General features: G+C 33.8%; 3 protein-coding genes and 1 long non-coding RNA gene across 4 annotated transcripts; 1 reads left to right on the top strand and 3 right to left on the bottom strand.

Annotated features, from left to right (window-relative positions):
* Nucleotides 1-82: 82 nt before the first annotated feature.
* LOC133786256 (wall-associated receptor kinase-like 1) lies at nucleotides 83-1,960 on the bottom strand. The gene is made up of 2 exons (XM_062225455.1): nucleotides 1,054-1,960; nucleotides 83-90 (listed from the first exon to the last, which is right to left on the bottom strand). The coding sequence occupies exons 1-2, from the start codon at nucleotides 1,958-1,960 to the stop codon at nucleotides 83-85; spliced, it is 915 nt and encodes a 304-aa protein (XP_062081439.1).
* A 15,070-nt stretch (nucleotides 1,961-17,030) lies between these two features.
* On the bottom strand, nucleotides 17,031-18,228 carry LOC133786255 (wall-associated receptor kinase-like 1). Its single transcript, XM_062225454.1, has one exon. It carries the CDS (start codon nucleotides 18,183-18,185, stop codon nucleotides 17,031-17,033), a length of 1,155 nt encoding a protein of 384 aa, XP_062081438.1. The 5' UTR covers nucleotides 18,186-18,228.
* A 326-nt stretch (nucleotides 18,229-18,554) lies between these two features.
* LOC133786254 (wall-associated receptor kinase-like 10) lies at nucleotides 18,555-21,239 on the bottom strand. The gene is made up of 3 exons (XM_062225453.1): nucleotides 20,250-21,239; nucleotides 19,565-19,672; nucleotides 18,555-18,673 (listed from the first exon to the last, which is right to left on the bottom strand). Exons 1-3 carry the CDS (start codon nucleotides 21,190-21,192, stop codon nucleotides 18,555-18,557), a joined length of 1,170 nt encoding a protein of 389 aa, XP_062081437.1. The 5' UTR covers nucleotides 21,193-21,239.
* A 2,765-nt stretch (nucleotides 21,240-24,004) lies between these two features.
* On the top strand, nucleotides 24,005-25,052 carry LOC133784558 (uncharacterized). Its single transcript, XR_009871409.1, has 3 exons — nucleotides 24,005-24,083; nucleotides 24,341-24,425; nucleotides 24,921-25,052. It is a non-coding gene; the product is annotated as an uncharacterized LOC133784558 (long non-coding RNA).

Genomic DNA, 25,052 nt, shown 5'->3' with positions numbered 1-25,052 from the left:
GCATGCATTATAAAATATTATTTTATGATCAATGAATAAGCAGGCATACATACCAAATTATAAATATGCATTGTATATAAAATCATATACCTATAAAGATAAATTTGCGCTTGTAACTACAGCGATATCCCCCGATTGTGTTGACGCAAGTACTGCCTCCATGACATGGATTCGGGATTTTCTCATCATTGCATTCATTAATATCTGACAATTAATTTGTATTATTTTTCTTGTTAATATATATTTGAAATAAATATTACTATTTTTTATGTATTTATTATGATTATGATATATATATATATCTTTGTATTATACAAGGCACTATATGCCCATCATAAAAAAAAAATTGTCTAACCTCTTATTATTTCCATGAGTTTATATATGTAAATATATATATATATATATATATATATTTCTCTTTTAGCTATTGAAACATTGTTACATTACTTAGTACATATTTGTACGTTTTTGTGTAATAAGTACGTGCATATACTTTCATAAAATTCAATATCTAAAATCATTAATTAAATATTATATTGTCAAAATAATAATAAATTAAATATTCTATAGACATACAATATCCTTTATCCAACTAAAGCAATTTATTTATTTATTTAGTCCTTTAGTTATGTATAAATAAAAAATGATCATGTATTTCTATTTCTAATAATTTATTATTTTATTATATTTGTTCATAATATTTATAAATAGAAATTGAAACACAATTTTCATATTATAACAAATATTATAAAAATGAATATTAAAATTCATTATAAAAAAATTATAATTTTACATTTTTTTATTATATTTAGCAAATAATGTAAGTAATTACATCAAATAATCTTATTAATGACATTTATCATGTTAAAAAATATATGCTCTTTAATTATGTTTATATAACTTATATATATATATATAAAATTATTTCACATTTGATTATCATTTTACATGTTTTGAGATTGTTATTCATAGCTTATTTTTGTTATACATAACTAACAAAAACATCCAAGAATACATATATATATATATATATATATGGTGATTGAGGTTTACCTTGACACCCGTCCTGAATGTACGCATTCCCTCGAAATCCATAACGGCAGCGACAGTTGTGTATCCTATCTAGAGAGGAATTTAAAGTACCATCACTGTCGCAGACGAAGCTGCTAGATCTGGTTGGGTTAACATCTGTTTTAAATATGTCGAAATACGTACTGTTAAGGGACCAACTTAGTGTGGCGGGAACATAATAATCCAGATCATCATCATGGGATGTTTTGTATTCATTAGGATCAATCAGGAATGCATATTTGCAATATTCGTTATCACGATTTGTTGCAAGAGTCGTACTAGAATCATTATCCATGGAGATTTTGAAGTTGTAACTTCCATCGAAAGAAGTACGACAACATTTAACGCCATCGCAATTACTAAAATCAATATTATTGGATGATGGTGATGATGATGATGACGAGCATGCGGAGCTGCTGCTACTGCACCCATCCTGGACGACCCTGTTACCTCTCCTTGTTTCGTACTTGGCAAAAGCACCACAACTTACTGCAACGAAGTCATTCTCAGAAGCATAGTAGAAGGGGCTTCCTGTTAAATTTGCTGATTTTTTGCTTGTCTTATTTGCACAGTTGAAGAAACTGATGGGGCTTCTCACCTGAACCCATTCGGATGGTCTATTTTCGTCATATAACGAAATGTTAAGTACCTGTAGTTGAGTTTGTACGAGGAAAGGCACAGAGTTGTGGCATGAGATTTCGAACCATTTGTCAAAATAACAATTGGACGATCCAATTCCGAATGGGAATGGGATAGTTATGTTTCCGCACTTTTCTTTACAATGAGGTTTGGCATATATAGCAGCTAGTACTGTTGACGGCCTTGCCATTAAGAACCATCCAGTTATGATAACAAACAAGTAGTAGTTCAGCATAGTAGTCACTACCATTTTCTTCTTTGCCGTAGTCTCCTATCTAAAAAATAAAAACAGTAAGAAATTTATCTAATAAAAGGTGATGTCTTATATTTTTTTTAAACAGTCGAGATATGCATGCAATATTGTTTTTTTTTTCATTCTTACACTATTAAAGTTATGGCAATATGATATGCCAGATATAAAATATTTGCATCATGTCGAAATTAATAGAATGATACCATTAAATTTTATATATTATTCTACTTTTCCCAGGAATATACTACTTAAATAAACTATATATATATATATTGAGAAGACGTACTGTAGATAACAAGAAAAAGAAAACAATGAATTAATAAAAGAGGATATTTTGTGATACGTACCACAGAGAGAGAGATGAGCAAGTTGGAAATTTTGTTTATGTGAATAAGGAATTTATGTGACACTAGTGAGAATATATAATATTCTAAAGATATGTGAAATTCAATTTTTCTTTTTTTTCTTTTTTAAAAAATAAAAGAAAAGAAAAAGAAGAAGACATCCTATCAGTATGTGCATGTTCTTTTCAGCAGAAAAAAAATAAAATAAAATAAAAAAGAAATAAGCATATATAGAAAACTCGAGGAAAAATCCACAACTGAAAAATCTTTACTGATATATATGAACCAATATAGAAAACTCGAGGAAACATCCACAGCTGAAAAGTCTTTACTGAACCAAACAAACATTCATGCATTAGAAGACATGGCCTACCCCATTAATTTGAAGATATTAAATTATTAGGATGTGGATTGCAAAGAAGACTCGAGCAATAATCAACAGCTTAAAAGTCTTTTTTGTTTAGTCATAAATGTATATTGTTATACGTCTAAGTCCACAATTATATACGTCTAACTACTCTTATTGTAAATAACTTGAATCATTCCCTACCCCCATTGATTTGAACATATTAAATAGAGCAGGAAAGAAGTTAATTAGGAGTTGGAATTATTTGGCTTTATTTATTTTGTATAAATTAGCTTTTTAATATGTTCTTTTTAATTTCTTGTAATTTTTTTTCTTTATTCTTATGTTGTCTCTTGTCAAATATATATATATATATAAAAAATAAAAAAAATTATTAAAAAGTAGAAAAAAAAATATGTAAAAAAAATGAATGAAAAAAAAAGAACAAAAACAACATTTTTCATTTTCATCTTTTGTAGTTTTGTTGAAGAAAAAAAATGTCGAATAAAAAAAACAACAAAATCAACATTACTACATTTGTTTTCAATTAATTTCATAAAAAAAATTGAGTATTTTATTTTTGTTCTTTATTTTGGCTCTTAATATTATTTTGTAAAATCTCGAAGGTTCTTATGTCATTTAGATTCCAATTAATTGATTAGCCTATCTTTTGATCAATATTCGTTAACATTGTTTGCCCTAAAACGATAACATCCATTTTTTAGCGTTAATTGATAAATTTCCAACTCGAAGAGTGTCAACCATCTCCCATAAAAATATTTTCAATACATTTGTGAGGATTTGGAGTTGAGACTTTATTCTTTGGTGATTTTTCAATATTGTTTGTGTTGTAAATTTTTGGAAAGAACAATATGGGTTGGTGCACACACACAAAGCTCTTGAATTACAATTTTGATAGTTTTAAATAACATTTTCTAAATTCTCACTAAACATTTTGTTAAATGATTTTGCATAATCTAGTTCACTAATTCATCTTGGCAATAATTTTATTCCGCTTGAATTGCTAGGGACTAGCAATAAACTAGTTGGAGGTTGTGATTAAGGATCGAAAATACACATTTATTGATTTTAATTGTCAAAATAAATTAAGTTTTAATTAATATTTTCATGAAATTAATGTGATATATTTTATAACTGAAAATATTTAATTTGGATTTAATTTGTTTTTATTTTGTAGGAAAATGATACAATTTTGGTTGAATAAAATAAAGCAAAAAGAAAATGAAGAAAGTTGGCATTTTGAAGAAGTCAAGCCCAAATTGAAAAAGCTCAATCCAATTCACGAAGATGTCATGTCAGCAATCCATGAAATTTATTCTCCACCAATAAGAGATGTTAATTACAACTCATTCCAACAAATATTTACAATCCATGTGCTTCATTTTCAACCAATAGAAGTGTCTTCTTTTCAACAAAAATTAGCAATCCATGTGCTTCCCTCTCAACTAATGGTAGCTTTCCACATGTCATTTCCATCATAGTTTATTTGTATTCTACACCTATAAATATGATGTAGTTTTCATTTGAAAAACACACATTTTCTACACACTTCTCTCCCTACCATCTTTTCTCTCTATTTCCTCTTCTCCATTTTATCTCTAAGCATAGTTTTCTCACATTTTCAATGGAAAATGTGAGAATGACTTTTAACTTAGGCTAGAGTTTTCTTTTGATGAGGATATGAGTGAAGCTTTATATTTTGTAATCTTTTTATTTTGATTTTATAAAAGTGTTTTAATGTTCAAATATTTGAGTTTTATTATTTCTATCATTATTTATGCAATTAATATTTATTATTAATTTTATATAGATTCAGTCAAGCTTTTTCTATGTAGTTTTACTAAAATAATTTATATTAATTTTATTATTTTGTGTGTAGTCTTTTACTGCATTATCGCCAAGATGGTATAGTGTCACTTCTAGATTTCTCATAACAGTAGTATTAGCATTAGATATTAGTTTGTTATTTTGTGAATAGTCTTTTATTGCATATTGCCAATGGTATTATGTCAATTCTAGGTTTCTCATAACAATAACATATGCATGTACTTCAACTAAGATATTTTATTACTCAAATACATTAGCAAATTATCAAAGTAAATAGGTGACCAAAATATATTGTGGAACCTGTAAATAGGTGACCAAGAAATTATCAAAGTAATTTCTTGATTCATCCTATCCTATTCTATGCTAGACTTTTAACACATCTATTGATTGTACATATAATATTATGGTCTGAGACGTGACTTGCATTAAAGACTTTGATGTAGAGTTTTTTTTTCCAAACTTGACTGTATGAAGTTTTGTTAGCTGAATTTTCTTAGTTCGCGATATTTACTTTCATTCTATCCATCGATCTCACTGTTTACTTGATCAAAATTATTTGAATGGATTTTTTTCCCTCTAATTAGCACTTTTTTATTTAATAAAAATCGAATGAGTAATTTAGTGTTGTCATCATTTTAATTTGTGCATGTTCTTGTTAAGTAAGTATTGATTTATATATAAAATTTGGAGTAAACATATTAAAATTTGGCAGTCACATTGAATAATAGATTATAAAAAAAATATAAAATTACCTTTGAAGTATGTTCTTTACTTTTTGCTGTAACAACTGATTTTCCAGTTGGTTAAACACTTTGTTTAAAAAGATTTTTGAATTTTGACATAAAATTTTACTTTTCAATTTCATTGCAAGGGCATATATATAGACAAGCTCTTTGTTTTCTGTTTTTTTAAAATAAATTTGTATATAAAAAAGCATGAATTTTTTTCAAAAGGTTTCTTATCATTGATATTTTGATATTATGATCACTTCAATTAGTAATCACTATTCTCGATAACCATATTTTGCTGAAAGAATTTGGTCAGTTTTTAATTTTTTTTATTTATGTGTGTTATTGAAGAAAATTATTACAAGTATAATTAATAAGGATTAAATTTGCTAACAATTTAATAATTTATGCTAGAAATGATAAGGTTGATCTAACAAAGTATTTGCTTCAAAATGGCGACTCTTATGGCATAATATATGATTTGATCATATCATCAATTATATGAATTTTCTAAGCTTATATTTTGGCTTGGAAAATTCTTGTGTCTGAATGATAATTTGGACGAGTATTATATGGTGTAGAAGTAATGAAACTGACCTCCACATACATTTTAAATGTCTAAAGGACTTTCCAACGTTAGTTCCATGGTACATAATTGTTACATATATATATATATAAATATATATATATAACATTCACTCTTTTGATTTCACTATTTACTAATTGTTATGAAAAATATATACCCAGGAATTAAAATTTTCGAAAATGAATATGGTTCATGTGGTGAACTAGGTTCGTGATTGGTTTGCTGAGTCAACTAAGTGAGTTGCTTAGGTATATCATGTTTTCTTGAAATAATACTTATTATGTGATTGTCTTTGATTTTACATAATCAATTTGATAGCTTGATTAGTTCTTGAAAATGTGTATTTAATGTTCTTAAGTGTTAAAATAATTAAGTTTTAATCAATATTTTTATGAAATTAATGTAATATATTTTATTATTGAAAATATTTGATTTGATTTGAATTTATGTTTATTTTGCATAAATAATAATGCATTGTGGCAAATATAAAGAAAGAAATTAAAAAGAAATAAAGATGCAAGCTTTGAAAGAGAAATTGGTATTTTTGAAAATTAAAAGCCAATTGAAAAATGACATTTTTAGGGAAAGAAGCCCAAAAACTAGAAGTGACATTTGTACAATGGATCCCCATATTCATATTTAAGGCCAGTTTGACATGAATTTCAAAACTTAGAGTGGTTTTAATACTTAATGTTTTTAAATTTTATTTTTTAACTTTTTTTTTAAAAAGCTCTTAAATGATTTAGTGGTGTATTTCTAAAATTACATAAAAAATTATCTAAATGGAGTTTTTACACAATTCATTACAATATTATTTTTAATTACTATATTCATACCAATTAATATATTTTCATTTATATATACAAATCTTAACCAATTTTTCATTTTATTTACTAAAATTGTCTTTATTATTTCTTATACAAATATTACCTAATTAATTGAGAAGCGTGATATTAGGGTATGTAGTTAAAACTTACCATTTTTAAATATTTTCTCTTTTTGGTTTATTTCAAATTTTTTTGAACCTCTGCCATAAAACACCTGTTATATACATTTCCCCAAACACTGCACATTTTCCCAAATTCAAATTCAAATTCAAATTCAAAACCCCAAACCTCTTATTCTCTCCATTCCCAACCGAAAACTCATATACTCAAACCCATTTCTATTATTCATCTTCCAAACCGATGGTCTCAACCAAGAGCGCCAGTGATACTCTTTCCATAAACTCGCTGGAGAAGGAAGAAGAGATGGAGGTTGAGTCTGAACCCGAGGAGACTCGCCATTGATACTGTTTAACGTGATTGTTTGTTTATTTTTATAAACTCACTAGTATATTTTTATTTTAAATTTAATATATTGGTTATTATTAGTAGCAATTTTGTTTATTTTTATGTTTATGCTCATGATGTCATTTTTAATTTTTTGGATTGTTTTGTATGTTAAATTTTTTTCCTTTTTATGAATATAAAGTTATGTTTATATTTATTTTTATGAATATTTCTTCCTATGAATATACAACTAAGTTTATGTTTATTTTTTGGACATTGTTTATTTTGTTAATGTTGAATGAATATATTGTACTTTAAACAGATTTGTTTATTTTTTAATTGTTATTTTTTGTTTTAAATTGGTAGATATGGTAAATATATACAGTTGTCATATTTGTGTATTATGTTTTTAATAAATTAAACAGTATCGTATATGTTATACCCAGATTTCGAGCCATGTTAAATATGACCTCGAAAGCTGGATTCACAGCGAATGAACTCGTAAAGTTCGAAGTATGCTCTAGGACTAAATATCGAGCCTGCAAGACTGAGACGACCTCGAATATGGTGGCCTCGAAATATTCACGATCTCGAAGGGTAGCTCCCGAGACGCCTCTATCCTCAGGGATGAACTCGGATCAGCGGTTCCGAGCCTAACGCGAGTACGATCTCAAAAGCCATGTGACCTCGGGAGATGTCGTTAGCTCGAACGTTGATGAGAGACCTGGGAGAATAAGACCTTGGAGATATACGATAATAACCTTGAATATCTACAAGTGTTGTCCATAAGGGACGTAGTCTTCATTTATTACTGTAAATCCCCTAAAATCGTGGGATATTATTTAATTAGTTATACGCCCCCTGGTCTTCAGGGGACGTTTCCTTTTATATCGGATTGCAGGCATTTAAAGCCATTTAATTTATTTACACAAAAAGAGTAACTACCCAAAATATGTGGGATAGTACTCTGCAACCTTCTCTATAAATAGAGAGGTCATGCACCATTGTAAAGGACGGAATTTCTGGATCTTGAGAGAAAGCTCTGAAGAATTCATGCTTAAGAATTTTCAGAGATAATCTTGAGTTTAATAACAAAGACTCGTGGACTAGGCAGATTTAACTGCTGAACCACGTAAAAATCGTGTTTTGTATTATTATATTTTAATTGGCCATAACTAGTTATTGTTTATGTGCTCTTCTTTCACTGTTGACGAAAAGCGGCGTCAACAGTTTGGTGCTTTCATTGAGAGCCTTAAGCATTCTTCCCTGAAAAAGTCATGGCCACTAATAATCAGAGCACACCTGAAGAAAATTACCCAAGACGTCCTGGGAAACAGCCAATGGAAAACTCAGATGTTGAAGAAAGAAGTTGATCTTCCGATTCCCGGGGACCACCTGCTCCACCAAGGGATGAGGATATGTATTACAATCCTGAGCGGTATGTTCCCATTGTGGAACTTGAAAACCGGCAATTGAAGCAGCAGTTGGCAGAGGCCAACAAACGAAATGAGGAGTTGGCAGGGATAGCCGCAGAGGCGCAGGTGGCTCAGCCCCCGCCTCCGCGCGAAAACCAAGTCCCTCCTCCAAGGGACGTAGACCCCGTGGGCGTCCACGAAAAGATGCTGCCACAAGGAGGCCAGCTCAACCTCCGGCACCAGCAGAGCCATCCGCTCCACCTAGGCCCCAGAGGAGTACTCGGGCTCGGGCCCCGGCTAACCCGCCTGTGGAGGTACCTGCAGGAATTGAGAATAACCGAACCCCTGCAGAGGCTCGGACTCAGATACCTGGGAGTGCACCAAATGCGACCGACCCATCTCGGGCAAATTCTGGACCGTCTAGGCCACGACATGGATGGCAGCCACCGTCACCTATACGGTTCCCTCCATCACCCATAAGATATCCTTCGCCCCCCTGCAGGAATGCTCAACCCGTTCGAGATCAGGGCGAAAGGCATACGGGGGGAAGACAAGGAAACGGGGAGGCTTTCCAGGAGCGGAGAGGCGCCCCATCTGAAAAAAGCCAAACATCTCGGTCTCGCACGGTGGAGACGAGGCGACATGGGAAGAATCCATCACGAAATAATAATGCTACGAGTTTTACCAGTGATGATTCTGGAGATACCAGGTCGGTCAGCAAGCATGACCGAGGTCGTAAGAATACTGGAAACCGCAGAAATCGTCCCGACCTGCGAGAGCATCTAAACCAAAGTCGAGGTAATGGTGACCCAACAAATCCGGACTTGAGGGACCGCTTGAATAGGCGTAGAGATCCCTTGCGGAGACGCGAGCCTGGAATCACGATCAATGACAATCAATTCCAGACAGTGCCTCTTGCGGACCCGGTCCAAGAAAGAATTGATCAGCTTGAAAAAGCCTTTAGGCTTTTGAAGAATGAACGAGAAAATGGTCGGTATGAGGACTCTGACGAGGAGCTCGAATCGTTTGCTCCCCATATTTCCAATACCCCATTTCCTCAAGGGTTTCGGATCCCTCACGTCCCGACGTTTGAAGGAAAGACCGACCCGTGTAGTCATCTGAGCACGTTCAACACCATCATGAGAGCCAGTAATGTAGGTTACGAGCTCAGATGCATGTTGTTTCCAGCATCATTGACAGGACTTGCCAAAAGTTGGTTCGAAAAATATAAGAGACACTTAATAACTTCTTGGGAATAGTTGTCTAGAGACTTCAAGAAGCAGTTCAGAGCAATGATGGGGGTCAGACCAGAGGCATCAGCCTTAACTAACGTTCGACAGCAGCCGGGCGAAACACTAAAAAGTTATTTAACAAGGTTTAATCTGGAAGTCGCCTGAGCTCGGGACGTGGATGATAGTGGGCACCTAATGGCTGTCCGAGCTGGCGTAATGCCGGGGAGTGCCCTTTGGGACGACATGCAAAGAAAACCTGTAAGGTCCATAACTGAGTTTAACAGACGAGCGCAGAGGTTTGTCAATGTAGAGGAAGCGAGGTCGACGCTCAATGCGACTTCCCAGCCCGAAACTACAACGATAAACGTCAACTCTGCCTCAATCTCGGCGGACCCAGCAGCTACAAAGCCTGTCACGGAGAACCCCTCCAAGAGGAAAAAGAACGAAGGAAGTAACCCCGAAGCCGAGGGAGGAAAGAAAAAGAAAGGGGAGAGATATTTCTCCGTATACAGAGTATACACCGAGCTCAATGAGTCTCGGGAAAACATATACCCGGCTAATGAAAACCAGGTCCCCTTTAGGCGTCCGGACCCGATGATGAATCAAAAATCCAAGAGGGACTCCAGTAAGTATTGCCGATTTCACAGAGACACCAGGTATACGACCGATGAATGTCGACAACTGAAGGACGAGATCGAAGGGTTGATCTCGAGACGTTACTTCCAGCAATATGTCAAAAACTAGAGTACTAGTCAGGCGGCCGCGAGCCAGAGAGTAGCCGCGCCTCCGACGACACAAAACAACAATTCCCGAGCTCGGGAAGAAGACAGGCCCCCGCTGATAGATGGAGAGGATGTAATAACCATCTCGGGAGGGCCTCATCTCGCAGGAGTGGGCAGGAATGCCCAAAAGAGATATGTTAACGAGCTGAAGACCGGGGACGTGTCTTCTTACGAACCTGAACCTAGGGCCCCCAAAAGCCAGAGGATTGAGACACAACCAATAACCTTCACCAAGGAAGACGCCTCCCATGTCCAGTTTCCTCATCATGATCCGCTGGTCATTACTCTTCAGCTGGCCAATAAAAGGGTCCACTGAGTTCTCATAGATAATGGGAGCTCAGTCAACATTCCTTATAAAGCAACCCTCGAGAAGATGGGACTCTCCCTTCGCGACCTGAAAGCATGTGCAACTACTTTGTACAACTTTTCAGGAGAAGGAACCGCCTGCATGGGATCCATCGAGCTCCCCGTGACCTTGGGAGACTACCCAGTCTCGGCAACCAAGATAATGGAGTTCGTGGTAGTAGACTTACCATCTGCCTACAATGTGCTGCTCGGGAGACCCGCCCTGGTCGGGCTGGGGGTAGTTTCATCAATAAGGCATCTGGCCCTTAAGTTCCCGACCCCTAGCGGGGTCGGAACATTGAAAGGAGATCAATTAGCAGGGAGGGAATGCTACAACATCTCCTTGAGGGGAAAGAAACAGACGAGCGCACAAGCACTTGTCATCATACAAAACAAAGACGGAACGGTCTTAGAGATTGACAAAGAGATTGATCCAAGGATTGAGGAGAAAGTTGACCTCGAACCTTTAGAGGAGCTCGAAGAAGTCGATCCCTCGAAAAAGGTGAAGGTCGGAAAACACCTCCAAGACGAAACAAAATAGCAATTAATTTTCTTTCTAAAGAAAAACCAGGATGTCTTCGTGTGGTCGCACTCAAACATGGTGGGGATAAGCTCGAATATAGCAAGCCACGCACTGAACATAGACAAAAGTTTCCCCCGAAGCAACAAAAGCGAAGACAGCTGGACGAAGACAGAAAGAAAGCACTAAAGGAGGAGGTTGACAGGTTAAAGGCAAACCGATTCATTAGGGATGCCTTTTACCCGGACTGGGTAGCCAATCCGGTGTTGGTCCCAAAGCCAAATGGGACGTGGTGAACCTGTATTGACTACTCAGATCTCAACAATGCTTGCCCAAAAGACTGTTTTCCGTTACTAAGGATTGACCAGTGTAATGACCCACTAATCTAGACTTTTGGACCATTAACGAAACTATACATAAAACTTACATTTTTGCGAAAATACCATACTTTATTGGAAACTTGTAGAAATAGAGTTACTTTCATAAAATAAGTAGGATATGGGATCCCATTGTCTTAAAAACAAAACATAATTTAAAGTAAAAGATGTTACATAAATAGTGCAGAAAATACATATAAAAAGACATAAAACAAAACTACATCCTCGAATCGAATAACGCTCGGCTCCTTGACTCCATTCACCATCGATACACAACCTCTAAGCGTCCACGAACCTTACCGCCTCTAAAGCTATTTTCCTGCACATAAAACAAAAAGGAATGAGCCTAATGCCCAGCAAGGAAAATCTAACACATAGTCATAAACATAATTTCATAAGAAACATAAAGACTTAACATAATACTTATAACATACACATACTATAATGGCCATTGTTACTTGGGGTCCCATAGACTAAACAAGTCATATGCCCATTAGATTAGTGGGGTCCTACTAGCTAAGTAGGTCATATGCCCATAATCTTTTGGGGTCTTGTTAGTCATATGGGTCATATGCCCAAGCCTACATACATACATACATATCATAATACATTTAATAACATAAAACATAAGATAACATAAGCATATAACATATTGATTCTAGCCTATGAAATCATATTCCCACTCGTGCTTTTGAAATAAATACCTCAACCCCGCCAGCAGACGGTAGGAGTTGGGAGGGAGCTGAAATGGGGCCAACCCCACATAATTCAGGAAGTCGGCAAAGTACTGGTCCAGGGGGAGGAAGGCCCCTGCCTTGAAGTGTTCACCGCTCCAGGCCGCGAACGATTCATCGAGCGGTGTGCAGCTCCGCTCGCCCTCTGCGGCAGGTCGGACAATCACTGAGGCTTTCCCCAAGGGAATGTTGTGGGTGATGAAGAGTTTGGTGATCTTGGCCTGCTCGGTTATCTTCGAGACGATTCTCTCCGCCTCGAAAAACGCGTCAGGGGCCACCTCGGCCTGTTTCTCCACGGCCGGGCCAAAGTGGGGAATCGACGAGCTGCGCATCACCGCCTTTCCTTTATCTTGTTGAGAGGCCGAGCTTCCCATGTTCTTCTGGGGCAGGTTCTTCTTCGGGGCCATCTGGTCGCCTATCGAACAAAAGAAAACACTTTAGAAAAGGCGACCCAAGCAGAAGGCTGAGGCAAATGTTAATTACACGAGCTGGGGTAAGCCCAGCCCGCGGAGAGTGGAACCACGCGGTTCAATGAACACGCGCCTAGGCCCTCAACAGATCCCAGATTACTCGGAATTCGTGTGTCAAGGGGCTCAGAGTAAAAATTTTCCTTGGGAGGAAAGTTTCAACAGGCAAAACGTGCAAAACCGCTTTTGAGGCATATTCCCTAAGCTACCCGGTTTTGCACCCAAAATTCCTAAAGGTCCTACCCAGAAATTGTCCCTGAAGGAGCACCATGAACCCATACTCTAAGACGGTGTCCCATGGCAGGCGTGCCCTAACCTAAGAAGGGTTGTCACCCTCTGTATTCACGCAACTCAGAAAACCCCTACATGTGGCTACAGTAATATTTTTTACCTAAGCTACAGTGGCATGCTTTCAAAGTGAACAGGGTCAGAAGAACTTACAGTATGTGGCTGGATGGTGAGCGAGATTGCTGCGCTGGTAGGAGCTTCGTTGGTATAGTGACCTCCAAGGCTTTGAAGAAACTCGTAAGCTTAAGCTTCGTGAACGGAGAAGATGAGAACAGCAGAGATGAGGGTTTCGTTCTTTGGAAGGTCAGAGAAAGAAGAAGGAAATTTGGGAATTTTTTGAATGATAAGGTGGCCCATGCGTGGGATGACCACCCCCTTTTATACAAGGGAAGAATCACGTGTAAAAGGCTCTTGGGAGACCCTCCACTCGAAATGTAAAACGACGGCTGGACAGTAGGCTAGGCCATTTGATGCGGTTCTCGTAGAGTGTACCGTCGCCACCCACGGCGTTCCACGTATCAGACGCCTGCGAAAAGAATGGAATGCGAAGGGTTGTGGGGGAAGTCTAAAAGCCCCTACTGTGGTCTCCTGTATATGACGTCGTAGACCACGAGCAGGAGCTTGGGGGGCAGATGTACGCCCTGGTTTTCCCACGGGCTGTTTAGCAGGGCGAGCCTCGAACTAATCAGGTTTAGTCCGAGGCTCCCGCAGGCCGGAGGTTCTATTTCCAGGACGGACCCTTGTCAGCTCGAGGGGGTCCTGTTTCCAGCTCGTGTTTGTTGCCCAGGAGCTGAGAGTGACATCCGAAGGCCACGGACGGGAGCAGCTCGGGTTACGAACTGCTCAAGTCACGAGCTTCTCAGGAAGCTCCGACCCTATGAGAAGTCAACACGCAAGATAAACGTGCATATTCCTACCATCACATGCCCGATATCCCCCTGACTTCTCGGACACGCAGCAGGAACGTGCGTATTCAGACACCCACGGACGGGTTGGGCCGTGCGGCCCATTATCTCCTTCCATGCTGATTAGACCACACTTGTGTGTCAGGTTTAGGAATTAATCATGAATGTCACAGATTTGATATGACAAATGGTAAGGTCACGGGATGACCTCCCTACCAACTTCCAGGTGCCTTCTCCTATAAATAGGGAGACCCTGGGAGTTGATAGGGGTTGGAAAAAATAGTCTTTGAAGAAATATATACTTTGTAAACCAAATACCCAGAGAAGATCAATAATATTGACTAGTGGAGTAGAGGGATTTTAACCTTCGAACCACTTAAAAACGTGTCTTGAGTCACCTAGTTCTTTCCAAAAGATTTCATATCTGTGACGGTTCTACTTTTAGTACTAATCTCTTTCTCTTCTTCTCTTAATTATCTGTTGCCGAAGAACCGCGTCAACACTCTCATATCATGGAAATCCAAGAAGCAAACAACTGTCTTTCGTTCTTCAGCTGAAGCAGAATATCAAGCTATGGCCAATGCAACGTGTGAGATTATGTGGTTGCTGTCTTTGCTGAAAGATCTCACCATCTCTCACTCCCATCCAGCCATCCTATATTGTGATAACACGGCAGCCATTCACATCTCGGAAAATCCCGTCCTCCATGAAAGAACAAAGCACATTGAGATAGACTGTCACCTTGTTCGTGAGAAAGTTCAATATGGTTTCCTCAAACTCATTCATGTTCCATGAAAAAGCAACCTTGCTGATGTGCTCACAAAGCCCCTGTTCCCAGCTCAATTCAAGGAATTAGTGTCCAAAATGAATGTTAAAAATCTGTACATTCCATCTTGTGGGGGTGTATTAGAATAATAACAATATTTAGTTAAGGCTTTCTTTTTCTGTTTCGGTTGGTTGTAACCTCTTGGGTTTGTTGGGCCTATATATACTTTCAGCCCCTCTTGAATTCTGTAAGGTTTTGAGTTTAATAAAATTCTTTGATTAGTCTTTTACTGATTGGGTCATGGTCCATTTTTCCTGACAATGGGATCGCCGTCATGTTGAGACAAGGGCTTGTTGACTGAGCCAGAAGTTTGAGCTGCTTTGGAGTCAAGCATATCAATGTGGGTGAGAAGATCACGGATATACTTTTGTTAACACAAATGCAGCTGGCCAGAACTGTAGGAAACTTCAATGCCTAAGAAGTAAAGAAGTTGCCCAAGGTCTCGAAGAGTAAACTTGTTATGAAGCATTCGAATGAAATTATCAACAAGTGTGGAATCACTGCGAGTTATGATAATATCATCTACATAAACCTGAATGTAAATGAGAGCGGTGGAAGAATGAAGCACAAACATGTATTGTGATTATGTCTTTGGTTATGTCATCTACATTCTCAAACCCCTGTTGTGGTCTTTGTTTCAATCTACAAATAGTTTCATTTTCGTCATTGGTTATGTCTTTTATCTTTCGGTTGTAGAAATGGTTTATTTTCTTTGATTTTTGTCTTCTTCATCTTTGATATATTTTGTACGAATAAAATTGTAGTGATTATATAGGAATGTTTTAATAGAGTAACCAGTTTCTGTCTCAATTATATAAGTGGAACTTGTTCTGCTCTTTGGTCAACTACTACAACAGTCAGTCAGAGGTATATATAAAAAAATGCCAGAAACAGACTTAAATATATATATAAAAAAAATTGTCCTTTTTGATTGTTAGAGATACAAAATACTAATTCAGATGAGAATGAAAATGTTGATTTCTTCACTGATCATTTTTATCTTTTGAAACCTTTCTTTTATGTTAAAAACCTTAAACTTTTCGATATCAACTAAATTCCTTTGCTCTGAGATTTTTCTTTTTAGTACTGTTTTGTTTCAATCTACAAAGTTTATGTCTTTCATCTTTTGGTTGTAGAAATGGTTTATTTTCTTTGGTTTTTGTCTTCTTCTTTGATATTTTGTACGAATAAAATTGTAGTGATTATATAGGAATGTTTTAATAGGGTAACCAGTTTCTGTCTCAATTGTATAAGTGGAACTTGTTCTGCTCTTCGGTCAACTACTGCAACAGTCAGAGGTATAATAAAGTCTTCATCCAAAATCTAAAGATTACAAGTCTAAATTATCTACAATCTCACACTTATAAAAGTCTACAAGTCTAAAATATTCAAAGTCTCGTACATATATAATAAAGTCCATATAAAATAATGTTCATAACAAAGTCTCATGAAATAAAAAGTTGATAACTCCATACAATAAAGTCCAACTCATCAGAACCAACTTCAATCCAAAAGCAATATATATATTTCTGCAAAATGACAACAATATCAGCCAAAGTTGATAACTCCATACAATAAAGTCCATTTTGAACTAATTACTGTATTTAATTTATGCATACACTATAAACTCTAAAATACAAAACTATAACATATAATTTACTCTAAAATCCTGAATGAGAGAGAGACTGTACCAGTGGGGTGCGTGAGAATGAGAGCTGAGAGCTGCACGAAACAAAGAAACGAGAGGCTGTAAGGCTTCGGCCAAATATTTTTAAATTCTTTTATTTGTCCAATTAAACTTATAATAATAAACTTAAGCATTCCCAACACTAGATCGTCCCCAAGTAGAAACCAATTGGCTTTATAATCAATTAAACAGTACATATATATACACATTCAAATTACTTTATTAATTAGTCACCTCTAGAAATTATTATTATGCTACTGCAATAACCTATAAAGTATTCCAAATTATAATTCAACAGTCAAATATATATTATTGTTTTTTTAACTATCCAAATTTGAAAAACAAAATATAAGTGAAAAGGATACCTTATAATAATGGTAATTCTTGATGCATCGAGGAGCTAGTAGCATTACTATCAAAAGTTGATGACGTGAAAGCATTCCAAGAGTAGTCTATAACTTCAGGTTGTGCATACGCTAACTCTTCATAATTATGTCGACTGCCCTTTGAATCTTTATTATCAATGACTTGTATCCTTTCTAGCTCCTTTGCTACTTCTTTCATGGTAGGTCGATTCCTTCCGCTCAAATGTAAGCATCTCTGTGCAAGATCAGCAACAACTATGATCTCTTCTTTTGGCGCTTCTTTGAGAACTTGACCATCAAGAATGTCGAACAGACTATTGCTATTTTCCTCCATTGTCATTATAAAATATGTCGCCAAGCTTCTTCCTTCCTCTGATCTTGCTGCAGATATTGCTTTTTGTCCAGTCAAGAGCTCAACAAGAATCACTCCAAAACTATAAACATCACTCTTATCTGTAAATTGGCTTGATTGAAAATATTCTGGATCTAGATAACCAAATGTGCCATAAACTAAAGTGGTCAAGTGAGTTTGCTCTAAGGAAATAGTTCTTGATGTACCAAAGTCTGCAACTTTTGCTCTCAATTTTTCATCAAGGAGTATGTTTGTAGACTTAACATCTCGATGATAAATTGGAAAAGAAGCTGCTGAGTGTAAGTATGAGAGAGCTCCCGCAACCTCAGTTGCAATTCGTAATCGCATACTCCATGTAAAAGGAAACTCTGCATTTTTATCATGAATATACTCAGAAAGTGTTCCGTTTGGGACAAATTCATAAACTAGAAGTGGAAGATCTGTCTCCAAACAACATCCCAATAGCTTAACAACATTTCTATGATTAATTTGCGTAAGAATGACAACCTCATTAATGAATTGAGAAAGTTTGGCTTCATCAATTATTTTAGACTTCTTTATAGCAACAATCTTTCCATCTTCCAACATTCCTTTGTACACAGTTCCTTGACCTCCTTGGCCAAGAATTCTATCCATACTAAAATGATTAGTTGCCTTCTCTAAGTCTTTTAAATCAAACAACTTGGTTTGTTCAACATTGTTTTCACTTGTTTGCATTTGTTGTTCCAACAAAAGACCTTTGAAAAATGCTTTCTTCTGTTGAACTGTTTTTCTTTTCTTTCTGAAATTGTGTAATCTCCACATGCCAAAAACTAGAATTAATGCTGCAGCAGGAAACCCAGCTCCTACACCTGTTTAACATGTATTAATAAATAAACATACATTTATAGAAATATGAAATATGTGATACTTTCTACACGCATTACTTTGTATTTTTGTTTATTTAATCTTCATTCATATCAACAAGTTTACTCTATGAGATGACCCACATACACACATTGCTTTGTAGAGTGACGTGAAATTTCTATTGTGTCACTTAAAAAGGGATGCAAATTAAATGTCTCTATTTTATTGTCGTAATGTTCGAGTAAAAAAGTGACAAAATTCCAATTATTCCAATTTCAAAACTTTATAGGTAATTTTTAACAATATTTCCCTTATTTGAAAATAAATTTATAAAGATGAGTCGAAGGACAATGCCTGGGCTTGAGGCTTCTGCGAGATCGGCGGGGAGTTGAAGACGAAATCGTCGGAGGTCCGATCTCGGCTCTGGCGGCAGATAGACGGCGAGACTGGGTTTATCGGTTTGTAGACTCATTCTTGTTAACTTATTATTTTTGAACTTTTTCCCCCAAAACCTAGATATGGAAACTCATTCTTGAGGTATTTTTTTTTCTGACTTGGACTATGGAGCAAATTCTGAGCAACTCTTGAGATGGTCCAACTAGGTAGTGACACATGTCATCCTAGTCACCACCTAACTAATGGATATCAATAGACTAAGAGTGACGAAATTACTATTATACTAATTTCTGGTATCCCCTAAAAAAAAGATTGAGTCTATGATGCGTACAAATCTCAAACTTTAGGGTAGTTTTGGTGCAAACAGTTAAGTTTTTTTTTTCTTTTGCATCGAAAATACATCTTGTTACGCTTTTTTGGTAATCGTAGGTACCTATCAGTTAAGATGTGATTATTTCTTTTGGAGATGTGCTATAATTTCTTAAGAATTGATAAATTTAAAAGATATTTTCACTTCTAGTTTTATTCAAATATTAATAAAAAAAATTAAAATATAATATAATGAAGCTCTTTTACTCACAAGATTTGTTGTGAGTGAAAGTATAAGATTTTTTTTTAAAATGAGAGTAGGTGGATAGATGAGTTCTAATAGTAGAATAGTTATCCCAATTACATTATTTTATTATTGAATTTATATATATATATATACAAATTTTTGTTCCATTATATTATATATTTCCAATATATATTATTATTGAATTTTATTTTTGGTGGAATGAATTCCTAGATGCACTACTATTATGAAATTTTACTATGTTTTACATTAATTAATTACTACAAAATATTATTTTATGATGAATAGATAATCACACATACACACAAACAAAATTATAAATATAAATATATATATATATATATATGCATTGGATATAAAGACATACCTATAAAGATAGCCATGCGTTTATAACTACAGTGATAGTCCCCGAAAGTGTTCACGCAAGTAGAGCCTTCAGGGCATGCCGATTTGTACTCAATGCATTCATTAATATCTGAGAATTAAATAGCACATAATTTTTTTTAGTTAATATAAAATTTATTATTTATTTATTATCATATATATACATTATAAAAAAAGATTACTGTAACTAATAATAAGTCCTAACTGCTAATTGCATTTATGAACAACCTTTAATATACAATTTGTGTCATAAAATAAAGGTAGCTAATATATGAGGAACTTATAAATCTTTTTATATAAAAAGTGCAGAAATTTTTTGCTTTAACAGTATATTTTTTTAACTTTAACTAAATACTGTAAATATTTAACAAAATATATCTTTAAAACTAACTAAAAATTATCATTAATGTTTAAAAATATTATTATATTATATTTATATATTAAAAAAAATCATAAATAATGTTTTGTTTTAATTTTTTATTTAATAGATTTATGCTATTTTTTTTATATATATATAATATTGTTTATTTATTTGAAATTTATAAGATAATAATATAAATCTAATATATATATATAATTTTGATAAATTCTATAAAACTAATGGATTACTTGATTCTATTATATATATATATATATAATTAGAATTAATATTTGTGGGAGAGGTTTACCTTGATTACACCCACCCACCAGATAGGGATTCCCTCGAAGTCCATACTTGCACGAACAATGATCTATCCGATCTGAAGAGGATTCTAATAAATTACCATAGTCCTCCGTCGAAGTTCGACAACGGAAGTTGCTAGTTATGGTTGGCAATGGCATAGCAGGTGTTTTAAATACATCGAAATACGTACTGTTAAGCGACCAACTTAGTCGGACGGGAACATAATCCAGATCACCAAATGTTTTATGTTTATCAATTTCATCATAATCTATCAAGAATGCATATTTGCATTGGCTATGATTTGCAGGAGTACCAGAAGAATCATTATCCATGGAGATTTCGAAGCTGTCGCTCACAACATCCGAAGGGAAGACGACGGAAGTAGTACAACATTCAACGCCATCGCAATTACTAAAATCAATAATATTATGACTAGTTGATGTAGTTGTTGTACTATTGGATGAGCATCCATTCTGGAAGAGCATGTTGCCTGACTTTGTTACGAACTTGGCCAAGGCACCACAACTTACTGCAATGAATACATTGCCACGCGAATAGTAAAACGGGGTTCCTGTTAAATTTGCTGATCTTTGCCTTGTCTTGTTTCCGCAACCGAAGAAACTAATGGGGTTTCTCACCACAATCCATTGGGAATCGTAATAATCGGAATAATAACCACGAGAATAAGGACTTAATAAAATATTAAGTACCTGTAGCTGAGTGTGTTTGAGAACAGGCGTGGAAGACTTGTTGTCGCAGGAGATTTCGAATCGTTTGTCAAGAAAACATTCGGATGATCCAATTCCGAAAGGGTATGGAATATCTACATCTCCACACTTGTCTTGACAACCTGGTTTGGCAATGGGTGAAGCTAGTGCGGACATTATTGTCATTAATAATGATCCAATCATAATAACATTAACATTAACAATCAGCAGACTCATCATGAGTGCCTCTTTCTTCTTTATTGATCACTTATTTGTTATCTGGTATCACATTTAATCAAAAACACACACATGTATAGTACTTCAATGGTGAATTAAACTTCAGTTTGAATATATAAATAATAAAAAATACTATAAATTGATAAGCAAATATCTAATTAATTAAGATACCATTTTAGCAATAAGTCAAACTAAAAGATATAAGGTTAATTAAACAACTATTTGGTATATTGTGTTTTATCAAAATACACACTTAGTACCCCATGTTATTGATAATATTGTTTATTTAGTACCCTATAATTTAAAATTTTACATATTTGGTACCTTAAACAAATTTGATTAATGAAATTTTATCAATTCGAACAAACTATCCTCAATTATATGGGTTTCAAATTCAAATTTAATTACTTAATTACATATAACTTAGAGCAATTTATTAGTCATATTTATAAAATTTTATTGATCGCATTTGAGTCCAGAAACCAAATATGTACAATTTTAAATTATAAGATACTGAATGAGTATTACCGAAAATATAAGATACCAATTCTGTATTTTGATAATACACAAAATACCAAATATGTATTTACCCGAGATATATTAATATATAATATCTAAAAGCATGAAGTAATTACTAAATTCACTTGTATATATATTTTATAACTTGCAAATATATAATTTAAAACATGATTTCGAGTACTATCATATAAAAAGAGTAAAAAATAATTTATGGAAATCATCAAGGAAAGTATGATAGAGTGCTAATATCAGAGGATACTTCTATAGTATGTTCCAAGAAAGAGACATATTGATACACTTTTCGTGCTTCCAGTTATAATCTTAATTTTTTTATATAACAATATACAATATATTTATTTACTATTTCACATATGGATCAAATTTTTAATGATAGTGTACAATTTTTTTATAAATTTTGAATAATTCACCGTCCCTTATACAAATAAAGGTAACCTTCAATGACAACTTTATAGTCACAATATATATTTTGTGTGACTAAATATTACTTTTAGTAACAACAAAATATTACTTGTGACGAAAAGGTCATACATAATCACAAGTTGTCACTAATGTAGTTTTAGTCACAACATATTATTTTTTAGTGATAAAATTTGTTGTGACTAAAAATACATTTAGTGACAACAAATTGTGATTTTTTTTACAAATACTTTTAGCCACAGACTTCTTAGTAATGACGTAAGTAAGATGATTTTTCTTTAGTCACAAAATTTATTATGACTAAAACTAAGATTTTTTGTAGTGCCAAAACCAAGAATCAAACAAATCTATTTGATACAAAAATTTCACGTGCTGAAAACAAGAAAAATGTAATGGTATGCCCCTTTTGGGGATGTACTATAGAATTACACTACATAATAATGGAATTTTTTTGGTGCAAGCAACTTGTTTCAAACATAAAAGAAAAAGCATGCATGTATGCAACAAACTATTTAAATTTTGATTTCGGCATTCTAAATAATCTCAAACTTTTTGAAAATTTATGGGAATAACACTAAAAATTATGAATTCTGTTATATGTACTAGTTACTTTGCCTTGTAGCTCAAAATAATAAATTATATCTAGAAATGAATTGAATGATTCTGTGTAGAAATTTAAAATAAATACTCTACTTTCTCATAAGTATAAAATAAACTATACATTGAGAAGAAAGTAGATAAATAAGAAATTAAAAAACATCAAAAATAAATATAGAGGGATAAAATTATTTCCAATAAACAGCAAGATATAGTATGAGTCTATGAGTTACTTACCAAAAGAGATCGAGCGTTTTTTATATTTCCCAGAGAGATCGACAAGGAAAGTGTTAATTATTTTTTCATCAATGAGAAACTAGGAAGGTATATTTGTGTGAGTATATGTGTGTTTTAGTGAGAATATATATAATATTTCAAAGATACATGAAATTAATTTAGGGAAAAAAGAAAAAGAAAAAAAAAGACTTGTAGCAAATATAGAAGAATCGAGGAAACATCCACAGTTGAAAAGTCTTAGCTGAACCAAGAAAGAAGACTCGAGGAAAGAAAAAGTCTTAATTTGCTTAGACCCAACCTTTTTAATTTGCTTAGAAGATACTAGCCATCATCGACTAGTACTTGATGTGGTCTAATAGTCATGTCATCAACCAATATTTATGTTCATAAATTAAATGAAAAGTCATATCTTAGCTAGAAAGAAGTCATTTACATGGATATGTCAGAAGTCATTTATATGGATTAGTCGTAATGCTTAGACCCTACCTTTTTAATTGTCTGTGTTTGGTCCATGTATTAGAAGATACTAGCCATCATCGACTAGTACTTTATGTGGTCCAGTAGTCAAGTCATCAATCAATATTATCAATTTTAAATAATGTTAGCTAGCTAGGTGAATCGATTAAAGAAAGCTGACTTAAGTTACAAAAATCAACTCCACACAAACATATATATTTATTTGAGTTTATATTAAAGTAACTCAATCGTAACAATTTGCAGGTAATAGTATTATATATTACTGGATCACTTAATACTGTTTTTGGAGCAGAACACAAAAAGGAACTTATTCGCTACATCTATAATCACCAGGTGTATATATATTATTTTGACATCATTTAAATTAAAGCTATTATATAAGACATAATTAATATATATCTATATATGTATATATTATTAGAATGAAGATGGAGGTTGGGGACAACACATAGAAGGACCTAGCACCATGTTTGGTTCGGTAGAGAGCTATGTTACGTTGAGGTTATTGGGAGAAGGTCCTAATAACCATAGTGAGGAAAACTCTATATATATCTAAAGGCAGAAAATGGATTCTTCATCATGGTGGTGCTGTTGGGATCTCATCTTGGGGAAAGTTTTGGCTAACGGTATACATCACACACATATATATATATCTATATATATATATACATCACATATATATTTTTAATAATTCTTTTGCAAAATAATTTTTATAATTTACGCAGTTTGTCGAAAAATTAAATTGATATACAACCTGATTGATGTTATTTTTTAAAAAATTATCGAAAGTAATTTATAACACAAAATTTCAGATAAGTTTTACCAATTTCTCATATTTATATATATCAATATACATGGTATATATATATATATATATTATTAGGTGCTTGGTGTGTATGACTGGTCAGGATGCAATCCAGTGCCCCCAGAGCTTTGGCTTTTGCCGAGAGTGTTTTTCCTTCGTCCAGGTTGAATTAATATATATAATCTTTTTTATTTTGGATACCAAACACTTAAAAAAATATTTTTTTATTTAATTAATTAAAAATTTGACAATTAAACATAAAATGTGTTTGGTAACTTTATTTTTATTTATTATTTTTTTAAATTTTAATTAAAATTTTGAAAATAGAATATTTTAACTTTCAAAAAAATTTTAGATTTCAATTTTTTCTTTATTTTTTTTCTTCTTTTCTTCAAATCAACGCATCATATTGTTAAAAAAAAAATAAAAATAAAAGTTATCAAACGCGTTTATTATTTTTTTTTAAAAAAAAACAAAAAACAAAAATAGTTACCGAACATATTTTTATTTTTTAAAAATAAAGAAACAAAAATAAAATAATATTTCCATTTTTGTATTTAAAAAATTCAAAAACAAAAATTTTACCAAACGGGCCCTTAATACAAGTTTGTAGAAATAAAAAGGTTTTGTTTTCTTGGTGTGGTTGGATATCATGTAGGGAAAATGGTTGCCTTGGCTCGCTTGATTTATTTGCCTATGTCATTCCTATATGGGAAGAGGTTTTTTGGTCCAATCACTGAGTTGGTTCAATCATTAAGGCAAGAACTCTATACTGAACCATATCATTATA

Source organism: Humulus lupulus, chromosome 6 (genome assembly GCF_963169125.1).
Source record: "Humulus lupulus chromosome 6, drHumLupu1.1, whole genome shotgun sequence".
In the NCBI taxonomy this organism is placed as follows: domain Eukaryota; kingdom Viridiplantae; phylum Streptophyta; class Magnoliopsida; order Rosales; family Cannabaceae; genus Humulus; species Humulus lupulus.
This window is presented reverse-complemented; position numbering and strand designations above follow the sequence as displayed.

Coding starts and splice junctions, on each gene's coding strand:
- LOC133786256 (XM_062225455.1), bottom strand. CDS start 1,960: ATGGTAGTGACTACTATGCTGAACTACTACTTGTTTGTTATCATAACT.
- LOC133786255 (XM_062225454.1), bottom strand. CDS start 18,185: ATGTGGAGATTACACAATTTCAGAAAGAAAAGAAAAACAGTTCAACAG.
- LOC133786254 (XM_062225453.1), bottom strand. CDS start 21,192: ATGATGAGTCTGCTGATTGTTAATGTTAATGTTATTATGATTGGATCA. Junction 19,673..20,249: donor GGTGGGTGGGTGTAATCAAG/GTAAACCTCTCC, acceptor TTTAATTCTCAG/ATATTAATGAATGCATTGAG. Junction 18,674..19,564: donor ACGCATGGCTATCTTTATAG/GTATGTCTTTAT, acceptor CGATAAACCCAG/TCTCGCCGTCTATCTGCCGC.